Source organism: Rhinatrema bivittatum, chromosome 4 (assembly GCF_901001135.1).
Source record: "Rhinatrema bivittatum chromosome 4, aRhiBiv1.1, whole genome shotgun sequence".
Classification (NCBI taxonomy): Eukaryota; Metazoa; Chordata; class Amphibia; order Gymnophiona; family Rhinatrematidae; genus Rhinatrema; species Rhinatrema bivittatum.
Window position 1 is genome coordinate 324743519 of NC_042618.1, and position 20114 is coordinate 324763632.

The 20114-nt window shown below is 46.2% G+C and overlaps 1 protein-coding gene across 1 annotated transcript in view; it reads right to left on the reverse strand.

Moving 5' to 3' along the window:
* CFAP52 (cilia and flagella associated protein 52) overlaps positions 1–20114 on the reverse strand; it is a 224177-nt gene that overhangs the window by 65337 nt on the left and 138726 nt on the right. Inside the window, exon 6 of the mRNA XM_029600320.1 lies at positions 6276–6392. Within this exon, the coding sequence (XP_029456180.1) occupies positions 6276–6392 (117 nt within the window). The remainder of the gene's footprint in view (positions 1–6275; positions 6393–20114) is intronic.

Sequence of the window (20114 nt, forward strand, 5' to 3'; positions counted from 1 at the left end):
GTCAGCTGCCACAGTGTCCAAGGATTCACCCAAACATCAATAACCATAACAGATTGCTAACTCCATGGATCCGGCTCAGCTCAATGCCTTGCAGGCCATTCCAGGCCTGGCCCTGTGCATTGCTGAACAACAAGACGCATTGGAAAAACTTACTTCTGCATTTCATCAGCTGCACGCACAGAAGAATCAAGGCTCTACTTCCAGTAATGAAGGTCATTTACATGAAGTAACTGTAAAGACTACTGTGCCTCTTGCTGCTCCAGTATGTTTCTCTGGGGAGATTCAGAGAACTAGAGGCTTCTTAAACCAGTGTTGTATGCATTTTGCATTACAACTTTCTCACTTCCCTGCAGCCTATGTCAAGACTACTTACATTCTATCTTATCTTGATGGAAGGGCCTTGTCTTGGGCTTCCTCGCTGTGGGCACGCAAAGACCCTATACTTTAGGATACTGACGGATTTATGGACTTGTTCAAATCCATTTTTGATGATCCTGCCCGACACACTGTTGCTGGTTATGCTTTGGTGGACCTGAAGCAAGGCAACCGACCACTGGCTGATTTTGCTATAGAGTTCAAGACTCTTGCAACTGAGTTACTCTGGGACCCTAGATGCCTGAAAACTCTCTTCTTCAGTGGTTTGGATTCTTGCTTGAAGGACGAGCTGGCCCGCTTGTGAGACTCCTGACTCGCTGGATGAGCAAGTGGCCTTAGCTACTAGAACTGATCATCGGCTTTGTGATAAGGTGCAAGAACTCAAGCCTGGTAAAGGACCTGTTCAGAAAGAAGTTCGTGCTCAGCCTGCACTCAGGATGGTTCCTATAACACCTGTTGCCAGTGGTGAAGAACCGATGCAACTTGGTCGCGGTTTCCTGACAACCAAAGAGAGAAGACTTCGGAAGAGGAATGGTTTGTGCATGTACTGTGGACAAGTAGGTCATGCAGTCCAAACATGCCCCATATGTCCGGGAAACGGATGGGCCTAAGTCCTGCGGGAGGACTTTTTTTAGGCCTTATTATGCCCTCTCCTCCGCTCTCTCTCCCCCAGTCTCTCTGATCTGTTGACCTTTGGAATTCCTGACCCTTGCCCTGGTGGACTCAGGGGCAGGAGGTAATTTTATTCTACAACAACTAGTGGAACATTTGAGGATTCCTCTCACCACTTTGAAGACTCCACTACTCTTATCGTCTATACATGGAGAGCCGTTACCAAGTGATATTACCTGTTGTACCGAACCAGTATCCCTCCGCACCGGAGCCCTCCATACAGAGGGTTAGAGAAGGCCATGCACCCTATCGTTCTGGGGTTTCCTTGGTTGCAGCTGCACATGCCACAATTCAACTGGGCTACGTTTGAACTCTCGTTGGGGCCCAAATTGTCACGGCAAATGCCTAAAGGAAGTCTCTCCTATTCTCTGCATGCCTACAACTCCAGTGATGCCAGGACTGCCGCCTCAGTATGCATCATTTGATGATGTTTTTTCCAAAGAAGCTGCTGACATCCTTCCGCCACATAGATCTTATGACTGCGCAATAAGACTGAAACCTAATGCTGAACCTCCTAAGGGAACTGTCTACCCACTGTCAGTGGTAGAGAACAAGGCCATGTCCGAGTACATTGAGGAAAACCTGCAAAAAGGTTTCATTAGACTGTCTAAGTCTCCTGCGGGCGCAGGCTTCTTCATGGGGAAGAAGGATGGCACTCTGCTTCCTTGTATTGACTATCGAGGTCTGAGCGAGATCACGATTAAAGACCGATATCCCTTACCTCTGATCTCAGAGCTGTTTGATCGACTTCAAGGAGCCAAGATATTCTCAAATCTTGACCTAAAGGGAGCCTATAACTTGGTTCGCATCCGCGACGGCGACGAGTGGAAAACAGCTTTCAACACTCGATATGGCCATTTCGAATATTTGATAATGCCCTTCGGCCTGTGCAACGCTCCCGCTGTTTCAGAACATGATGAATGACATTCTGCGGGACCTTCTGTAAAAAAGTGTCGTTGTTTACCTAGATGACATCTTGATATTCTCACATGATATGTCTACTCATCTAGGAGATGTCAAACAAGTATTACTGAGACTTCGAGAACATCGGCCCTACGCCAAATTGTCAAAGTATGAATTTCACAAAGAGTCTCTGCCTTTTCTTGGCTATATCGTCTCGAAACAAGGCTTCTGGATGGATCCCCAAAAATTAGAGAGTATCAAGAATTGGTCTCAACCTACTAGCCTGAAGGCCCTGAGACGATTTTTGGGGGTTCACAAATTACTATAGAAGCTTTATAAAGAACTATTCTTCTTTGACAGTGCCCTTAACTGCAATGACACGGAAAGGGGCCAATGCTTCTAAATGGTCTGCAGAGGCCATTTCCGCGTTCGAGAAATTAAAGACTGCCTTTTCCACTGAGCCATGTCTGCGTCACCCGGACCCCAATAGACCCTTCATCGTGGAGGTTGACGCTTCAGATGTTGGAGTAGGAGCCGTGTTAAGCCAAACTGGAGATTCTAAAGCCTTACATCCCTGCTCCTTTTTCTCGCAACGCTTTTCTCCTGCAGAGAAGAACTATGGGATCGGAGACAAAGAGCTCCTGGTTATTAAACTAGCATTCTAGGAATGGTGGCCTTGGCTCGAAGGCGCCCCACATCAAATTACAGTATTCTTGGACCACAAGAATCTACAGTATCTCTGTCATGCGCAAAGTCTTAACCACAGACAATCCAGATGGTCCTTGTTTTTTAATCGTTTTGACTTCGTGCTCAAATATCGCCCCGGAGACATGAATACCAGAGCTGATGCCCTGTCACGCTCTTTCCTCTCTGAGGATGTTCCTGAAGAACCTCAGCACATCATCGACCCGAAAAAAGTCATCTTGGCGGCTACCCATTCTGTGCCTGCCGGTAAAACAATTGTGCCTAAGAACCTCAGAAAGAAACTTCTATACTGGGCTCATGATTCCAAATTGGCTGGCCATCCTGGTCAATGCCGTACCCTGCTGAAATTACAGAAGTATTATTGGTGGCCTACTATCAAGGAAGACACATACTCCTATGTAGCATCATGCTCCAACTGTGCCAAACATAAGCCTACTTCTGGTCAGCCTTGGGGATTGCTACAACCGCAGCGGTTGTAGCAGTTCCAGAACAGCCATGGACTCACATGAATTTGTAGTTGATTTACCTCTTTCTGGACAAATGAATACTATCTGGGTGACGGTTGACCGTTTCAGCAAGATGGCTCATTTCGTGGCGCTGCCTGGCTTACCCTCAGCCTTAGAGCTTGCAAAGCTCTTCATCGCACACATCTTTTGCCTTTATGGCCTACCGAAGCACATAGTCTCGGATAGAGGATCTCAATTCACGGCAAAATTCTGGAAGGCTTTGTGCAAGCTATTTGATATCTCTCTGGATTATACATCTGCCTTTCATCCACAATCTAATGGCCAAACTGAAAGGATGAATAGGACCCTAAAACAGTTCATTCAGGCCTATGTGAGTTGCCATCAGAATAACTGGGCCGAGCTGTTACCATGGGCTGAATTCGCCATTAATTCACATCCAGCATCATCCACTGGATCAACACCTTTTGAAGTGGTATATGGTCGTTTACCTTCACCACCACTTCTACTGAAGCTCTCATTGTCGTCCCCAGCAGCTCAATCCACTGCTGATGATATCCATCAATTATGGACTCAGACTAAAGATATGCTAATCAAAGCGGGTGATCGAGCAAAGAAGTCCTATGACGCTCACCATTCTAAAGCGCCTGTGTTTCAACCTGGTGACAAAGTCTGGCTATCAACTAAGCATCTGAGACTAAAGTTACCCTCCACTCAATTTGCTCCTCGCTACATTGGACCGTTTCCAATTCTCCAATGTCTTGGCAACATTACATACAGTCTGAAGCTACCGTCTGGATTGAAAATCCACAACGCATTCCACGTTTCACTTCTGAAACCACTCATTCTCAGTGAGTTCTCATCCAAGTCTCCTGAACCAACTTCTATCAACACAGAAGAAGACCTTGAATATAAGATCAAAGCTATTCTAGATGTAAGAAGACGTGGCAAAACTTGGGAATACCTTCTGTCTTGGGAAGGTTACGGCCCCGAAGAAAATTCTTGGGAACCGATGGCTAATATCCTGGATAAAGAGATGCTTCTTCAGTTTCACCAGATGCATCCTCAAAAACCAAGACCTGGTACAAGAGTTGGAGTCTGTCCTTTGAAGGGGGGTACTGTTGCGACCGTCGGTCTTCGACGGCTTCACCCCGCCTACCTCTCACTACTTGCGGCTCCTCCCGCTCACCTCGGAATACTGGCTGCCGCGGCGTCTGTTTGTCGTCCTCTCCGGCGTCCCCGGACCTGCTTTGGTCCGATATGATGTCATGCTGCCCAGATATTTAAGCCTACGGTATTTGTTAGTTCATCGAGTTAGCAACGGTAACCCTACGGATGGGATTCGCTCTCCATACCGAAGCGCTGGAGTGGCAGAGCAGCTATCTGGAACTCTTACACCATTCGGGGTTGCTAACGGGGTACTCGCTCCTCGGGGGCCTCTTCTGCTTCTTTCAGGTGCTATCAGGAAACCGGTACTCGCTCCTCGAGGGCCCATGTTCCCTGAGTCGCTGCCTGCATCTTCAAACCTTTCTTCTTGGAAGACTTCACTAACAGTTTCCATCTGTGAGTACAACTACCATCTATTCCACAGTACTGCTTCACTGGAACAGGTGCTCACTCCTCGAGGGCCTGCCCTCTGTTCCGGTGCCAGACCTCTCATCTAGTGGAATCTCTGTTACTCTTACATGAGTACAATACAACTGAGTCTCTCTGTTCTAAGGGATCAGGTACTCGCTCCTCGAGGGCCTGCTCTCCCTGTCTCGGAGCTTCTCCTAATTCTACCTGGGACTATGAATGCTTCTCATTTTGTATTCATAACTCTCAGTCTCTTTCCACTACAGCACAGCCTAGCAGAGGATTCACTGTTCCAGCGTTCTGTGGGAGACCTGCCCAGCTGGGCTCAACATCCCCTACTCATTATTGCCACCTCTGGTAGTTCCAAAACTGTTTAATAAAAGATTCAAATCTGTGTTTGTATGTCCAGATTTTAGCCTGACACTGTGGTCCCTCATGGGACTGCCCCCCCGTGGGGGTGGTCAGCTGCCACAGTGTCCAAGGATTCACCCAAACATCAATAACCATAACAGACTGCAAGCTCATTTTCAAAAGAAAACTGCTTGAAAATCTTACTTTTTGAAAATCTGGTCAGCTTGTGGAAAGCGATTGCAAAATATGTGCTGGAAATTACACACAGATATCTGATTATAAATCTCAGTGTGTAATTTCCCTCTCCGATGTATCTTTGCCCTGTTTTTGGCAGGGTAAGTATGCACTCTGTTAATGGAAGGGGGAGGGAATAAATAGCCCATATTTTTACATGGGTACCTGCATAAAAATTTCTGATTATTGTACTCTAAAAATCTAATTGTCTTATTCAAAAATCCTGGGCCACAAAAAGCTGGCCTGGTCAATTTTATTTACCGGTACAAAATCCTCTCTACACAGGAAATATGAGCCAATTCAGGAAGCCTGAAACAGGTTTATAGCTTTAGATTGAAAAAAAAAGTCTATCCTGTTTAGACTTCTTCCAATTAAGCCACCCATGTTCAGCTTTGGTGCTCATACATCCTTATATGATGAGAAACATTTTCAATTTTGAATCTCTATCAAATCCAATCATAGACTATCTTTGAGATTTATAAATCTTCTCCTTGAGGAGAAATCTTTAGACTGCTATTGACCAGGTGGACTTCGGGACAGCCATTACATTTTGCTGAGAGTTAGCAATATGAGATCTGTTTACTGTTTGGAATCTTGCCAGGTTCTTGGGACCTGGATTAGCCACTGCGGGAGACAGAATACTGGGCTTGATGGACCCTTGGTCTGACCCAGTATGGCAATTCTTATTTTCTTATTATTTATATTTTCCTTTACTTGTATCCTTAAAATGAATGTCATACTGTATGGTACTGTCAGTGAACACATTACAGCATGAGATAAATCATTGGGCTAAAATCTCCTCCTTCTAAAGAGCTTACAATTTAAGTTTAAGCACAGGAAAATCAACTGACTTGCATAAGGTCATAAACTGAGTAGTAGATAGGGGTATGGAGTTGTGGTTGCCAGGTTCACAGCTCTAGGCTCTGATCACTAAACAAGACAGTCAGACAGACAGTTGTAGGGCCAGCACAAAAACAAGTGTAGACTATTACTTACCTGGCTGAACTTATCTTTCAAAGGCCCATAGGTATTCAGCAATTTAGATTTTAAATTAATTATTAGGACATCCCCACTGGTAGTGCCACAGAAGCAGAAACTATCATCTTCAGCTACCTGAGGAAGGTTTAGAGAGTGACATCAGAGTACTGTTTCACTTCAGCAAATGTCACAAGACTACAGAAGTATTGCAAACTTAGTAAATGTGAACCAGGCAGAAAAATGTTGATTTTAGTCTCAGCCAGATCACAGCATGCTTGGGAAGCTGGATCACAATCCAGATAAAGTGGCCTAAAAAGAGAAAGTATATCAATACAAAAGGAATACTAATTTAAATGCAAATACATATAATCAAAACTATATTACAATATTAAATTCTATTTCCACAAATACGGTACATAGCTCTACATTATGCAAAATATTACAAAACTTTAAATACATATAATTTAACCTCAATTTTAATACAATTCACCAAAAACACACTGTGCATTATATTTATATCTCCACCCACTAAAACCATTACTCTTTCTCTCATTCACATACACACCAACTTCACTCATACAATTAAAATATAGACCTATTATACCATTGTAATGATTTCCTATATTTATAAGACCATGAATATATAGTATAATATAACAAATATTTAAAAAGTCTGACATTTTTATCAGGATTCCTTTTGTACTGATGTACTTGATTGTATCTTTACATTTTGACAATACTAAAAAGAGAATGAACATGGCAGTTTTACAAATCTCTAGTCTTGTCTCATTTTTTTAACTCAATACATAAGCATTTGCATGCTTCCCCTATTTTCACCCATATCATTTCTCCAATCAGCCAGTCCCTGCTGCAATGACCCATCCTAAGTTGTACCACCTTCATTATTATTTATTTGTTAGTTTCAGTCTGATTTATTATTTAGACAAAGGTTCTCAGTGATGTACAAATTTCCAAAATTAGCAAAAATAAAATACAAGCAATTAAGGAGAAATTACTATTTACCTGATAATTTCCTTTTCCTTAGTACATACAGGTGAATCCAAAACTAGTGGGTTATGCACTTCTACCAGCAGATGGAGACAAAGCAAAGCTGACATCATAGTATATATACCCATGCAGTGACATCAGCCCACCAATATTCTCTACAAAAGTGGACAAACTAACAAAACTTGATTATTAATAATGCAGGAAATTGCTGACATATTGGGATTTCCTATTGGTATTACTCCTACATTGGGTCTTCTTGGTAGATGGGTGGGTTCGGTGATTCCCTGGAAATACAACTTGTTGGTGATTCAGCTTTTGCTGGCTGCCAGGTTTACTATAGCTACCAGTCCTGGGATGCACCACTAGCAGGATCAAGTTTGTGAAATAGCAGATATTGAGCATTTGTGATTTGCTTTAAAGAATGAAAGTTTTAAGTATCTGTTGCGCTGTTGGTGGACCCTTGGCCTGAGGTGGGGTTGAAGCTACCCATAGCGCAAGCCCCAAGGGTCCTCACTGTTGGCAGGCAGAGCAGATCAGGAGATGGAGGCCGACTGGAACTTCACCAATACCAGCCCTCGTTCCCCACAGGTTGAGCCCATGGGTGCCAGGGCCGGCTGGTCTTATGTGGGCCTCCTTCAGATGACTCCCGGTGGATGCTGTAGCAGGTAGCCAGGAACCAGTGAAGGTATCAAAGGGGCCTAGGCAGGTCCGGATGAGGCAGGGTTCCAGAGGCCCGGGCGGCAAGGACAAGCCAGGAACAAGAAAGAGTAGGTGACGCCCGGGCAGCAGAAGGCGGAGCCTGACAAGGCCAAGACCAGGGGGAATCAGAGGCGTGGTCCGGAGCAGGCTGGAGTGGAGGCAGGCGATAGAGCTAGGTGAGGTAAGCAGAGCAAGAGTCAAGGCCAATAATCAGTCCAAGGCAAAGTTCAACGAAGCAAGGATTAAAGCCAGTAATCAGTCCTGAGCGTAGTCCAACGAAGCAAGGGTAAAAACCAATAAACAGTCCTGAGTGTAGATCAACGAAGCAAGGATCAAGCCAGAAATCAGTCCTGAGGGTAGTTCCAACGAAGCAGGGGTCAAAGCCAGTAATCGGTCTTGAGCGTAGTTCCAACGAAGCAAGGGGAATGGAACAGCTCCCCTGTGAGGAAAGACTGAGGAGGTTGGGACTTTTCAACTTGGAGAGGAGACAGCTGAGGGGGGATATGATAGAGGTGTTTAAAATCATGAGAGGTCTAGAACGGGTGGATGTGGATCGGTTGTTTGCTCTTTCAGATGGTGGCAGGACTAGGGGGCACTCCATGAAGTTAGCATGTGGCACATTTGAAACTAATCGGAGAAAGTTCTTTTCTACTCGGCGCACAGTTGAACTCTGGAGTTTGTTGCCAGAGGATGTGGTTGATGCAGTTGGTGTAGCTGTGTTTAAAGAGGGATTTGATGGGTTCTTGGAGGAGAAGTCCATTACCTGCTATTAATTAGGAAAATGGCCGCTGCTATTACTAGCAACAGTGGCATGGAATAGACTTAGTTTTTGGGTACTTGCCAGGTTCTTGTAGCCTGGATTGGCCGCTGTTGGAGACGGCATGCTGGGCTTGATGGACCCTTGGTCTGACCCAGTATGGCATGTTCTTATGTTCTAAGAGTATTGGAAAGCCAGTAATCAGTCCTGAGAGTAGTCCAATGTGGCAGGGGTCAAAGCTGGTAATCAATCCTGAGCGTGGTCCAATATAGCAGGGGTCAAACCTGGTAATTAGTCCAAGGCAAGGCTAGGTAGGGACCAGGAACGGAGTCAGGAACAGGAACCAGAATCAGGAACCAGGAACGAGGATGAGCAATGAAGCACATGACTAGCGTGGAGACCTGTTGCCAAGGCAAGGAATGAGTGGTGGGCCCTGCCTTAAGTAGCAGGGTCCGATAATGTCATCATCCGGGGTCGCGGGCTAGTTTCCCGCTGTGGCCCCTTTAAAGACCGGCAAGGCTCGCGCGCGCGCCTAGAGAAAGGCAGGACGCTGAACGGCGGCGTCTCCCCGTGGTACACGTGGGGAGACCCGCCGGGAGCTGTGGAGGTCCGCAGAGGAGCCAGGAATGTCCGAGGAGGCAATGGGGATGTGAGGATGTGCCAGGTCCAGTAGCCGGGCGCCGGAGGTGGGTAGGCGCAGTTGTGGGCCTGCCGCAGGCATGACATGCAACAGTATCAAGACATCAGGGGCCCGTATCATGCTTATTACCCGACGGGTTCAATTTTGTTTTGAGGGTAGGTTATTATATCTGATAACTGTGTATTCCCTTTTCAAGGTTTAGTTGAAGCAATATGTTTATTTTGACTTTTCTTATTGTATATTTTAGAAAACTTGTTAAATAAACAGTTTTAAAAAACAAAATAAAACTTGATTATTGGGGGCCAAGATGGCGGCATGAGCAGATGTGGGGTTTGCAGCTCCTGAAATTGTTCTGACTTTTGAATTAAGATGCCTGCGAAAAGGAAGGGAAAGGTTCGAGTTTTCCCCCCCGAGCCGTCCCTACCTGTTGATCAGAAGCTGATCACAAACTTCACTACTGCCTTGGTGGTGAAAACGGGTGGCGAAATCCCCGCTGCAGCAGCTGGAGAGGGAGCTCCAGCGCTACCTGGGGAAGTTACTCTCAGTCCCCCGGACTGCCGACCTCCACCGGCACCCGTAGCACGGGCAGATCTCCAACAAGCAGCACCTTCTGATGACATCACTCAGTCCCCGGATGGAGGACGCCGAGATGGGGAAGTAGTGCTGCCCTCAAGACTTTCCTCAAGCCTGCTAGGAACAGCAGTGATACCGGGTTTGGAAGATCCGGAGCCTTTTGTGTCTCCTGTTACCCCGAGTGAGGAAGGAAAGAGGTTGTTGGAGGTTCAGACGGTGGATTTTTCAGGAGCATCGATGGAACAGGAGAGGGGTGAGTTTTTTATTCCCCCCAAACCACCCACGGTGACACTGGACTTACTTTGGGACTTAATGGCCGGCATTGGTCAGTTTGTGAAAGAAGCAGACTGTAGATACAAGAAAGTGGAAACTGGAATGCAGTCCCTGACTCTTAAAGTGGAGGGTCACCATAAAGAAGTTGGTAAAAGGCTTTTAGACATTGAGAAAACATCAGTACAAGCTCAAATTGTCAACGTAAAGATGATTAAAGATCTAGGATATCAGTCGAAGAGACTGGAATCGCTGGAGAATTATAGTAGACATTTGAATTTGAGATTCTTAAATTTTCCGCGTGCTTTGGGGGAGGATGTTCAAAGCACATTAAAAAGGTTTTTTCTTGAGAACTTAAAATTTGGAGAATCTAATCTGCCAATAATCAATAAAGCCTATTTCCTTACTAAGATAGAAAGGAAAATCACAGAAAACCAATTAGGCATTTTGGATAATTTAACGCAATTTATAGAAAGTTCTGCTATTGAAATATTAGGCAGAGGTACTTTATTAGTATCCTTTGTCACAGAAAAGGATATTAGTAATGTAATGAAAGCATACTTTCAAAATGTTACAGAAAATTTTTATGGTCAATTGGTAAAGATTTTCACTGACTTTTCAAGGCCCACCCAATTAAGAAGGCAGGAGTTTATTAAGCTAAGACCACAAGTGGTGGCCTTAGGTTATACGTTTCTTTTGAGGTACCCTTGCAGGTGTCTCATTAAAGGTAAAGGTGAAAACTTTCTATTTACGGCTGTAGAGCAACTCAAATCCTTTTTAAATGCAAGAAATGTGGCCATCCCATAGCAAGAAACTTAGGCAGTCATTTAAGTATACACCACTTAAAAACGTTAAGCCAGTTATCCTTTGTTAGATAGTGTAACAAGTTCTCCCTAAAGTTACAGGCCCCTTGCTCAAATTATTGTTTCCTGAGATAGCATATAAAGTGAGAAGATAAATTTTTGGAAAGTTGTTTGATTAAGTTGTTATTATGCTTATCTGTATTTATTTACCTGAAAAGTATGATTTATGTATACTTTTGAAAACTTAATAAAGTGTGAATATTAAAAAAACAAACAAAAAAAAAACTTGATTATTAACAGATAACCATTCCAGCACTTAGCCAATATGAAAAGACTGAGCTCAGACAAAGAGAGGAAGATTTTTAAACCTATGCACGTGGCCTACATTTGTGCGCACTACCCAGCACGCACAAATGTACGCCCGATTTTATAACATGTGCGTGCAGCCGCACACATGTTATAAAATTTGGGATCGGCGCGTACAAGGCAATGACTTTCTCCATTCCCTCGGAGGGAACTTTCCTTCGGCCCCCCCCCCCCACCTTCCCCTCCCTTCCCCTATCTAACCTTCCCCCCAGCCCTACCTAAATCCCCCCCTACATTTATTTTGTAAATTAGGCAGGCGTAACTTGCGCACGCCGGCCGCCCGCCGGCATTCGATCTCCTGGCACAGCCACTGTGCCGGAGGCCTTGGTCCCTCCCTGCCCCGCCCCTTTCACAAAGCCCCGGGACATATGCGCATCCCGGGGCTTTGCGCGCATGGCTGGGCCTATGCAAAACAGGCTCGGCGCGCACAGGAGCAGGATTTACGTGCGTAACCCTTTAAAATTCCGCCCCAGAGTGTAATAACACTAATCTAGGGACTGGATTTACACTTATCAGTACTCCCTGAAACTCACCCACAGCCACGCAGGAGGACCATAGCACAACCGTTCAGCAGCCAAGGGTGGGAAGTTGGATTCACCTGTCTGTAGTAAAGAAAAGGAAATTATCAGGCAAGTAGCAATTTCTCCTTTCTTAGCATACAGACAGGAGAATCCAAAACCAGTGGGATATACCAAAGCTTCTCCCGAACAGGGCGGGAGGCTGCCCATGGTCCAGTCGAAACTGCATGTGCGAAGGCTGCGTCCTCCCAGGCCTGCACATTCAAGTGATAATGCCTGGAAAAGGTGTGTAAAGAGGATCATGTTGCAGTTTAGCAACTATCGACGGGAGACAACAATCTAACCTCCGCCCATGGCACTGCTTGAGCTCTAGTGGAATGAGCCTTAACCTGACTAGGCAACGGCTGCTCAGCATCCACATACGTGGCCTTGACTACCTAAGAACATAAGAACATAAGAAAATGCCATACTGGGTCAGACCAAGGGTCCATCAAGCCCAGCATCCTGTTTCCAACAGTGGCCAATCCAGGCCATAAGAACCTGGCAAGTACCCAAAAACTAAGTCTATTCCATGTAACCATTGCTAATGGCAGTGGCTATTCTCTAAGTGAACTTAATAGCAGGTAATGGACTTCTCCTCCAAGAACTTATCCAATCCTTTTTTAAACACAGCTATACTAACTGCACTAACCACATTCTCTGGCAACAAATTCCAGAGTTTAATTGTGCGTTGAGTAAAAAAGAACTTTCTCCGATTAGTTTTAAATGTGCCCCATGCTAACTTCATGGAGTGCCCCCTAGTCTTTCTACTATCCGAAAGAGTAAATAACCGATTCACATCTACCCGTTCTAGACCTCTCATGGGAGGGAACAACAGGTAGCTATCTGCAAATTGCCATTGCTTCAAAGGCCTGCTTAAGGATAGCCTCAATTCTCCTATCCTGAGCATCCTTTAAGGCTGCTCCCCCTTCTACAGGAATAGTTATCCGCTTGGTGGCAACACACACAAGCGCATCCTCCTTTGGAAAACGTAATTGCTCTCGCGCAGCTGGATTAGGGGGTAAAGGCCTTCCAAGACTCATCCCCCTTTGAAATCAGCTTCCGGGGCACCCCTCTCAAAATCAATTAATTCTTGAATAGCCTCCATAATAGGAAAGAAACATGAGGCTTTACGCAAATAAATCAAAATGGATCTTTGTCTCTGAAATGGATTCAGCCCCAGGTACTTCCAGCATCTTCAATGTCTGGGAAATCAAAGCCGGTAACTCATTTTTATGAAAGAACCGCAACATAGTTCTATATGGCTCCAATACTGGAGCAACGTCCCCATCCTCCAAGAAATAAGGATCAGTTTCATCATCCGTGTCATCTGAGTCCTCATCAGGAAGACTGGCAGCTGATCTAGGCATACCCGGCGTTTACGTGCAGCACCAAGCGTGCGGGGTTTCACTGCATGCAGCCCAGAACTGGTAACAGTGGTTGGGGCCAAGGACTGTGCCTAAAGAAAAGACTGTAGTCCTTGAAAAAATTCTACCCAAGAAAAGGAAGAGGGATCCATGCCAAAACTAGGCAGCACCTGTCCTGAGCCCATTGAGCTACCGCCCCCAATGATGAACCAGTTAGGGGAGCTCAAAAGTTAGGTGACCCTTCTTACAGGTCTTTTCCCAGTCCCACATCAAGCTGGGAAGAACCAAGCTTAATAAGATCAGAAGAAGGCAATTCCCTCTGAGACTCCAAGCAACACTGACACAAGTTAGAAGGAACGCCAAGCTGAGATGCCCAAATATGACAAGCAGCACAGAGGGAAAGGCACTTAGGTTTCTTAGTTATAGGCGCCATCAGTCTATCAGTACACTGAAATAAGCATCTGAGGAGTGTACATGCAGCTGTAACCGTTCAAAAAACTAGACATCCAAAATGTAGGCGCTCAACACTGTATCTCGATGGGGGCCAAAAACTGGATTCCCACGAGATCACACCACTTGCTTGCAGATAAGCATGTGAGAATGGGCACATAGATGGATGCAATTAACCAACTGGACATCCAACCAGGCACCCAACCAAGCGTCCAACTAGGCACCCAAATTAGGCACTCGCTCAATCCTACGGAGCTGAAGATGGCAGCCTAATATGCAGGAAAAAAGCCTACCACATGGCGAACAAGGAAAAAGCCTGAGAGCGGGGCCTAGCTGTTGCGTGTTGCGACCTTCGCTGCTCGACGCCCTCACTCCACCCTCTTTACCTCTGTGGCGACTCCCTCCGGGTCTGATGGACGGCTGGCTGCCGCGGCGTCTCCATTCGGTCTCCCTCCAGCGTCCCCGGACCGGCTCAATGTTGCAGATCCGCCATGTTACCTGAAGACCTAGGGCGCGCGTGAGCTCTGATTGAAGTACCAGCAAGGGCACGAACCTCAGGGGCGTTCCCCTGAGATGACATCATCCGCTTCCAGTATTTAAAGGTCTCTATTTCACTATCTGAGTTAGCAAGGGGATTGCTTCGGCTACGCTCCCAAGCTACTCTGCCTCCTCGAACTTACCAGAGGTACCCGCTCCTCGGGGGCCTCACTCTTTCTTTACTTTCAGATTACAGATAGAAACTGGTACTCGCTCGAGGGCCCATGTTCCTGGACACTCTGAAGATTCTCTACTGCCTGGAAGCTATCGCTGCTACAAAGAATTCTGAGTTACCATCGCTCTCTCAGCTCAGGAGCTGGAAAGGTTTAGGCTCCTCGAGGGCCTAAACCTTTCCAGCTCCTGAGCTTCCTTGAGACTTTATGTGAGTTTTGTCATCTAGTTCTGTTCATGAACTCTGCCTACTCTGCCTACTCACTTTCTACAGTTTCTCAACAGCTCAGCCATTCTGGGATCGCTGTTCCAGTACCTGAGGGATTACAGCCCTGCCAGGCATATCAGCTCACTACTGCTACCTCTGGTGGTTTCAAAAACCTGTTTAATAAAATAACTAATGTGTATCTGTCTCCATACTCAAGCCTAGCCGGTGGTCCCTCTTGGGATATCCTCCCGGGGGCGTGGTCATTTGCCACCGGCCCAGGGATCCACCCACAACTATATCAGATTCATTACAGATTGCTAACTCCTTAGGAAGACGATATCTGAGACACTACAAGTCTGCTGACTCCTCCTTTCTTAGGAGCCAATAACATCAGATTGTTAACTCCTCGCGGAGAATACTACAAATTGCTAACTCCGCAGTCCAAATAACAGCAGATTTACTACACTAGCCAAAAGACCACTCAACCCGCCAGGCTGCCCACATTCCCAAAACTCCCATTGGATCGGTGCCCTGAGCAGAGATCGAAGGAGACAGGAACCCCTACAAAAACTCACACTCTGATTATAATTTTTTTTTTCTTTCACTGAGCTCAGCCTATCCCAGCTGAGAACAGAATCGATCTCCGGCTGCAGAGGGAGAGGGCATATACTTCACCACTGTGCTTAGCTTCCTGCACCCACTGCCTTTCAGCTGTATTTTGGGTTTTTTTAACAGCTAAGTCCACGCCGGCTGAAAACCAGCTACTGGACCAAAGCACTCATCTGAGGGAGGGATCCAAGGATATCACTTTAGGAATTCTCAACTAAGGGAGGGACCATATGCTATCAAATCAGGAGAGCAGGGCAAATTAAATTTCCTTTTTCTTTTCTCCTTCTGAAACTTAAAGTAATCCCCAGTAGGGAGATGCACATCCACCATCTGCTGGAGATGGAGAATATTGGTGGGCTTATGTCACTGCAGGCATATATATACTGTGATTTCAGCTTTGCTCCATTTCCATCTGCTGGTAGAGGTGCATAACCCACTAGTTTTGGATTCACCTGTCTGTATGCTAGGAAACAGTAATTTCCTGCAGCCATACCACTTTGGACTCTTACCCACCATACCACTTTTATATCAGAAGCTAGGCAGGGCTGGGTTTAACTGATACTTGGATTGGTGACCTCCAAGGAGGACTGGGGTGCTGCAAAAAGTGATACTGGTAGCTCAGTAGAAGGTACTCTTATTTAGGGCTAGTGCAGAACCAATGTTCCAACAAGGTGGCAGGAAGCACTATACTGTGAGGGTACCATCTTTCAGAGGAGACATTAAATCAAGGTCCTTTCTATCCAACAGTCATTAAAGATCTCTGTCAATTTTTTGTAAACGTTAAGAATGCTAGCTCTGTTGTCATAACTAAATTTCAACCAGCTGAAACTACTTAATTAGGCTTAGGAGATACTTTGAGGTAATATTCAGTAAGTTTTTCTGCTAAATTATTTATTTATTTATTTATTTATTTATTTTGTATACCGACATTCGATCGAGATATCACATCGGTTTCCAGATAACAGGTTGAATAGGGCGAGAACTGCCCTATTTTTACATTGTAACAAGATAACAATTAAATTAATTTTAATTTAAACAATAAAATAAAATAAAATACCATAAGAAACTTTGCAACAATTGTATATATAAATGTGAGTATAGAGTTGTGGCATATAGCCTATTTACAAAATGTACAATATGTCTTGGGTACGGGTAGAGAGGGGACAAGGATATGGGAGGAAAGGGAGGGAGGGAAAGGTGGGGGGGGTGGTGAAGGGGGAATGGGGTGTTAAGCGTTAGTGCAGTGTGGTAGTCAAGTGGGTAGGCTTTCAAGAACATGTATTTTAGTATGGTGGGGTTCAGGAGGGAACGCTTTTAAGAACAGCGATGTTTTGAGCTGTTTTTTAAAGACTTGTGGTGAGGGTTCGTTTCTGAGATGTGTGGGGAGGGAGTTCCACAGTGTAGGGCCAGCTATTGTAATGGCTCGTTTGCGTGTTGCATTGAGGTGGGCATTTTTGAGGTTTGGTATGGAGAGGAGACCTGAGTTGATGGATCTAAGAGATCTTTGTGTGATGTATGGTTGGATGGTGTTGTTTAGCCAGACCATTTTGTTGTTGTTTATTTTTTTGTGTATAAGGGTGAGGGTTTTATACTGGATTCTCTGTGTGATGGGCAGCCAGTGGAGGTCTTTGAGGGTGGGTGTGATGTGGGAGGATTTTTTGTGGTTGGTGATAATTCTGGCGGCGGCGTTTTGTAGGACTTGTAGGGGCTTGATGTGGGTATCTGGTAGTCCAAGGAGGAGGGAGTTGCAGTAGTCGAGTTTTGAGAAAATAATTGATTGAAGTACTGTTCGGAAATCATGCGGTTGGAGGAGGGGTTTGAGTTTTTTAAGTGTTTGTAGTTTGAAAAATCCATCTTTGATTGTATTGGAGATGTGTCGTTTAAAGTTGAGTTGGCTGTCGATAGTTACTCCTAGGTTTTTTGTGGATGGTGTGAGTGAGGTTCTTGGTATGATTGGCATCCCCGTGTTGTTTGAGCTTCCTGAGTTGTTTGAAGGGGTGCTCTCGAGGGGGGAGGAGGGACGGTCTTCCTGGATGTGAATGATTTCTGTTTTGGCTTGGTTGAGGCAGAGTGATAGTTGGGATAGCAGTTGTGATAGTTTTGAACTGAGTTTGTTCCATCTTTCCAAGGTGAGTTCAATGGATTTGGTTATGGGGAGTAGAATTTGTATGTCGTCTGCGTAAATGAAGTAGGTGAGGTGATATTCTCTTACAAACGAAGTTTGTAAGAGAATATCTCTTACAAATTAGATAATTTGTAAGAGATATTCAGCGGGAGATGTCTTCTGCTGAATATATTTGGCTAAAGTTAGCCAGGTAAAGTTATCCAAATAACTTTAGTTGTACTCCTGAATATACATGGTTAAAGTTATCCAGTTAAGTTTACCCGGATAACTATAAACCTACTTGGCTATATTCAAATTATAGCCAGATAACTTGGAAATCCTTCTGAGCCAGCAGACCCATTCCCTTTACCAATCATCAAAATATTCAAATAAATGTCTAGCATAGCATCTGATTCCTCCTCCCAAACCCCCACTATAAAAAAGTTGTGGGCCACCCCAACCTGAGTCCCCCACTCACACACACATTTTGGGGTAGATTTTCAAAGGGGTACGCGCGTACCCCCCGAAAACCTACCCCAAACCCCCCCCCCCCTGCGAGCACCGAGCCTATTTTGCATAGGCTCGGCGGCGCGAGCAAGCCACGGGACACGCGTAAGTCCCGGGGCTTGCATGGAGGGGCGTGTCGGGGGTGTGCCGCGAGTGACGCGGCGTTTCGGGGGCGGGCCCGGGGGCGTGGCGCTGGCCTGGGGGCGTGGTCGAGGCCTCCGGACCAGCCCCCGGGTCGGGTGTAGGCACACCAGCAGCCCGCTGGCGCGCGCAGATTTACACCTGCTTTCCGCAGGCGTAAATCTGCCAACAAAGGTAGGGGGGGTTTAGATAGGGCCGGGGGGGGGGGGGGGTTAGGTAGGGGAAGGGAGGGAAGGTGAGGGGAGGCGGAGGGAACAGGCAGCGCTCGCTGGGATCGGCGCACGCAGGTTGCACAAATGTGCACCCCCTTGCGCGCGCCGACCCCGGATTTTATAAGATACGCGTGTATCTTATAAAATCCAGCGTACTTTTGTTCGCGCCTGGTGCGCGAACAAAAGTACGCGCTTGTGCAAAATTATAAAATCTACCCCTTTATTTGAAATGTTGGCTCTGGCCCCAAACTCCCCACCCTTCCCACCCACCTGAAACCCCTACCCCACCCTGCCACCCCTACCGGAAAACCTAAAAAGGCTCCAAAGATGAGCTGAGAGTCTATACAGTCTTACTGTACTCCCGGCCGCTTCCAGTGTTGCGCTGATAGCAGTGCTGGAAGCGTGAGCTAACAACATTGCGGTCGGTGTCTGCTCTGACAGCAATATTGTTAGCTTCTAGCACTGTTATCAGAGCAACACTGGAAATGACCAGGAACACAGTAAGAATGTACTGACTCCCTGTCATCTTTGGGGGCTTTTGGGAGGGGCAGGAGGGTAAGAATTTTGGGTGGGTGGGTTGGCAGGAGGGGCCAGAGCAGATTTCAATCAACAAATGTGTGTGAGTCCTCAGGTTGCCATGGTCCAAGACTTTTTAAAAATTTTAGGATGTGGATCGATTGCTATGCGCTGACGTGTTTTAGGAGTATTCGGCAGGGGCGGGGTGGGTGTTCCAGAAGTCTTTTTTTTTAAAGTTACCTAGATATATTTTGAATATAGCCATGTAAGGTTAAAGTTATCTGGGTACATGCTCACTACTGCTCACTACTACTCACAGGCGGTACATGTACCCAGATAACTTTAGATTTGCTCTGAGCATGGGCAGTCTTAGTGTTGCACGTCCCGTCTGTGCTAGGCCTGCACCCGGCCCTGCTCACCTTGCTTCTGTGCTGTCGGGCCCCAGGCTGTCTTCTCCCGCTGCTGCTGCAAGTGCCTCCCGTACACGGCACACCGCGGCGGTATCTCCCAGGCCCTCCACGTCGGGCCTAGTTCCACGCCGGAGCGCGACGTCCCCTCCGGCGCCGGCTCCGCCTCTAGGCACATGTGAGCGGACCACCCGGCCCTTTAAAGGGCCAAGGGCACCAGCTCCGCGGCGCAGCCCGATGACAACATATAAACCTCATATAAAAGCGAGGTCCTGGACTGATACTCTGGTTCTGACCCTTGCGCTTCTTTCGGACACTCTCTTCTGGCCTGCTGGGAATCCACTCACAGCTTCCACCCGACTAGACCCATAGGCGCTGCCTGTCTCGCCCGGATCTAATCCATCCTATCTGCGTTAGCCACGCACCCTTGCTCATGGTGGGCACACCTCTACGACCTCTCCGGGAGACCATCTGAGGCCCACCTAAGTCCAGGCAGTCTGGGTATCCAAGGGCTCAACCTGCGGAAACCCCGGACTGTTATTGGTGAAGCTCCAGCTAGCCTCTGTCTCCTTGTGTGCTCTGCCTCCTGGTGGCAGGCACTCTCTGGGTCTGACCAGAGGGCCGTACCAATCCTGCACCAGCCAAGGGTCCACCTCCAGCGCAACACTTAGGTGGCTAAACCTAGCTGTACAGCCCTGCCAGGCTAAATTTAAGCCCTGTCTCCTGTACACCTGTTTTTTATCTGGATAAGTTTTAGATGAGTAATCACTTACCCAGTTAAAACTTATCTCGTTAGCAGGAAGACATATTTAAACCCCCAGGTTTGTCTGGATAAGTATCTTTATCTTTTATTTAAATTTATTAATCGCCTAAAAAAACTAGGTGATGTACAGCATAAAACATACATAAAATAATATTTATACATTAAATACATGTCAGCAAATATATTTGTCCA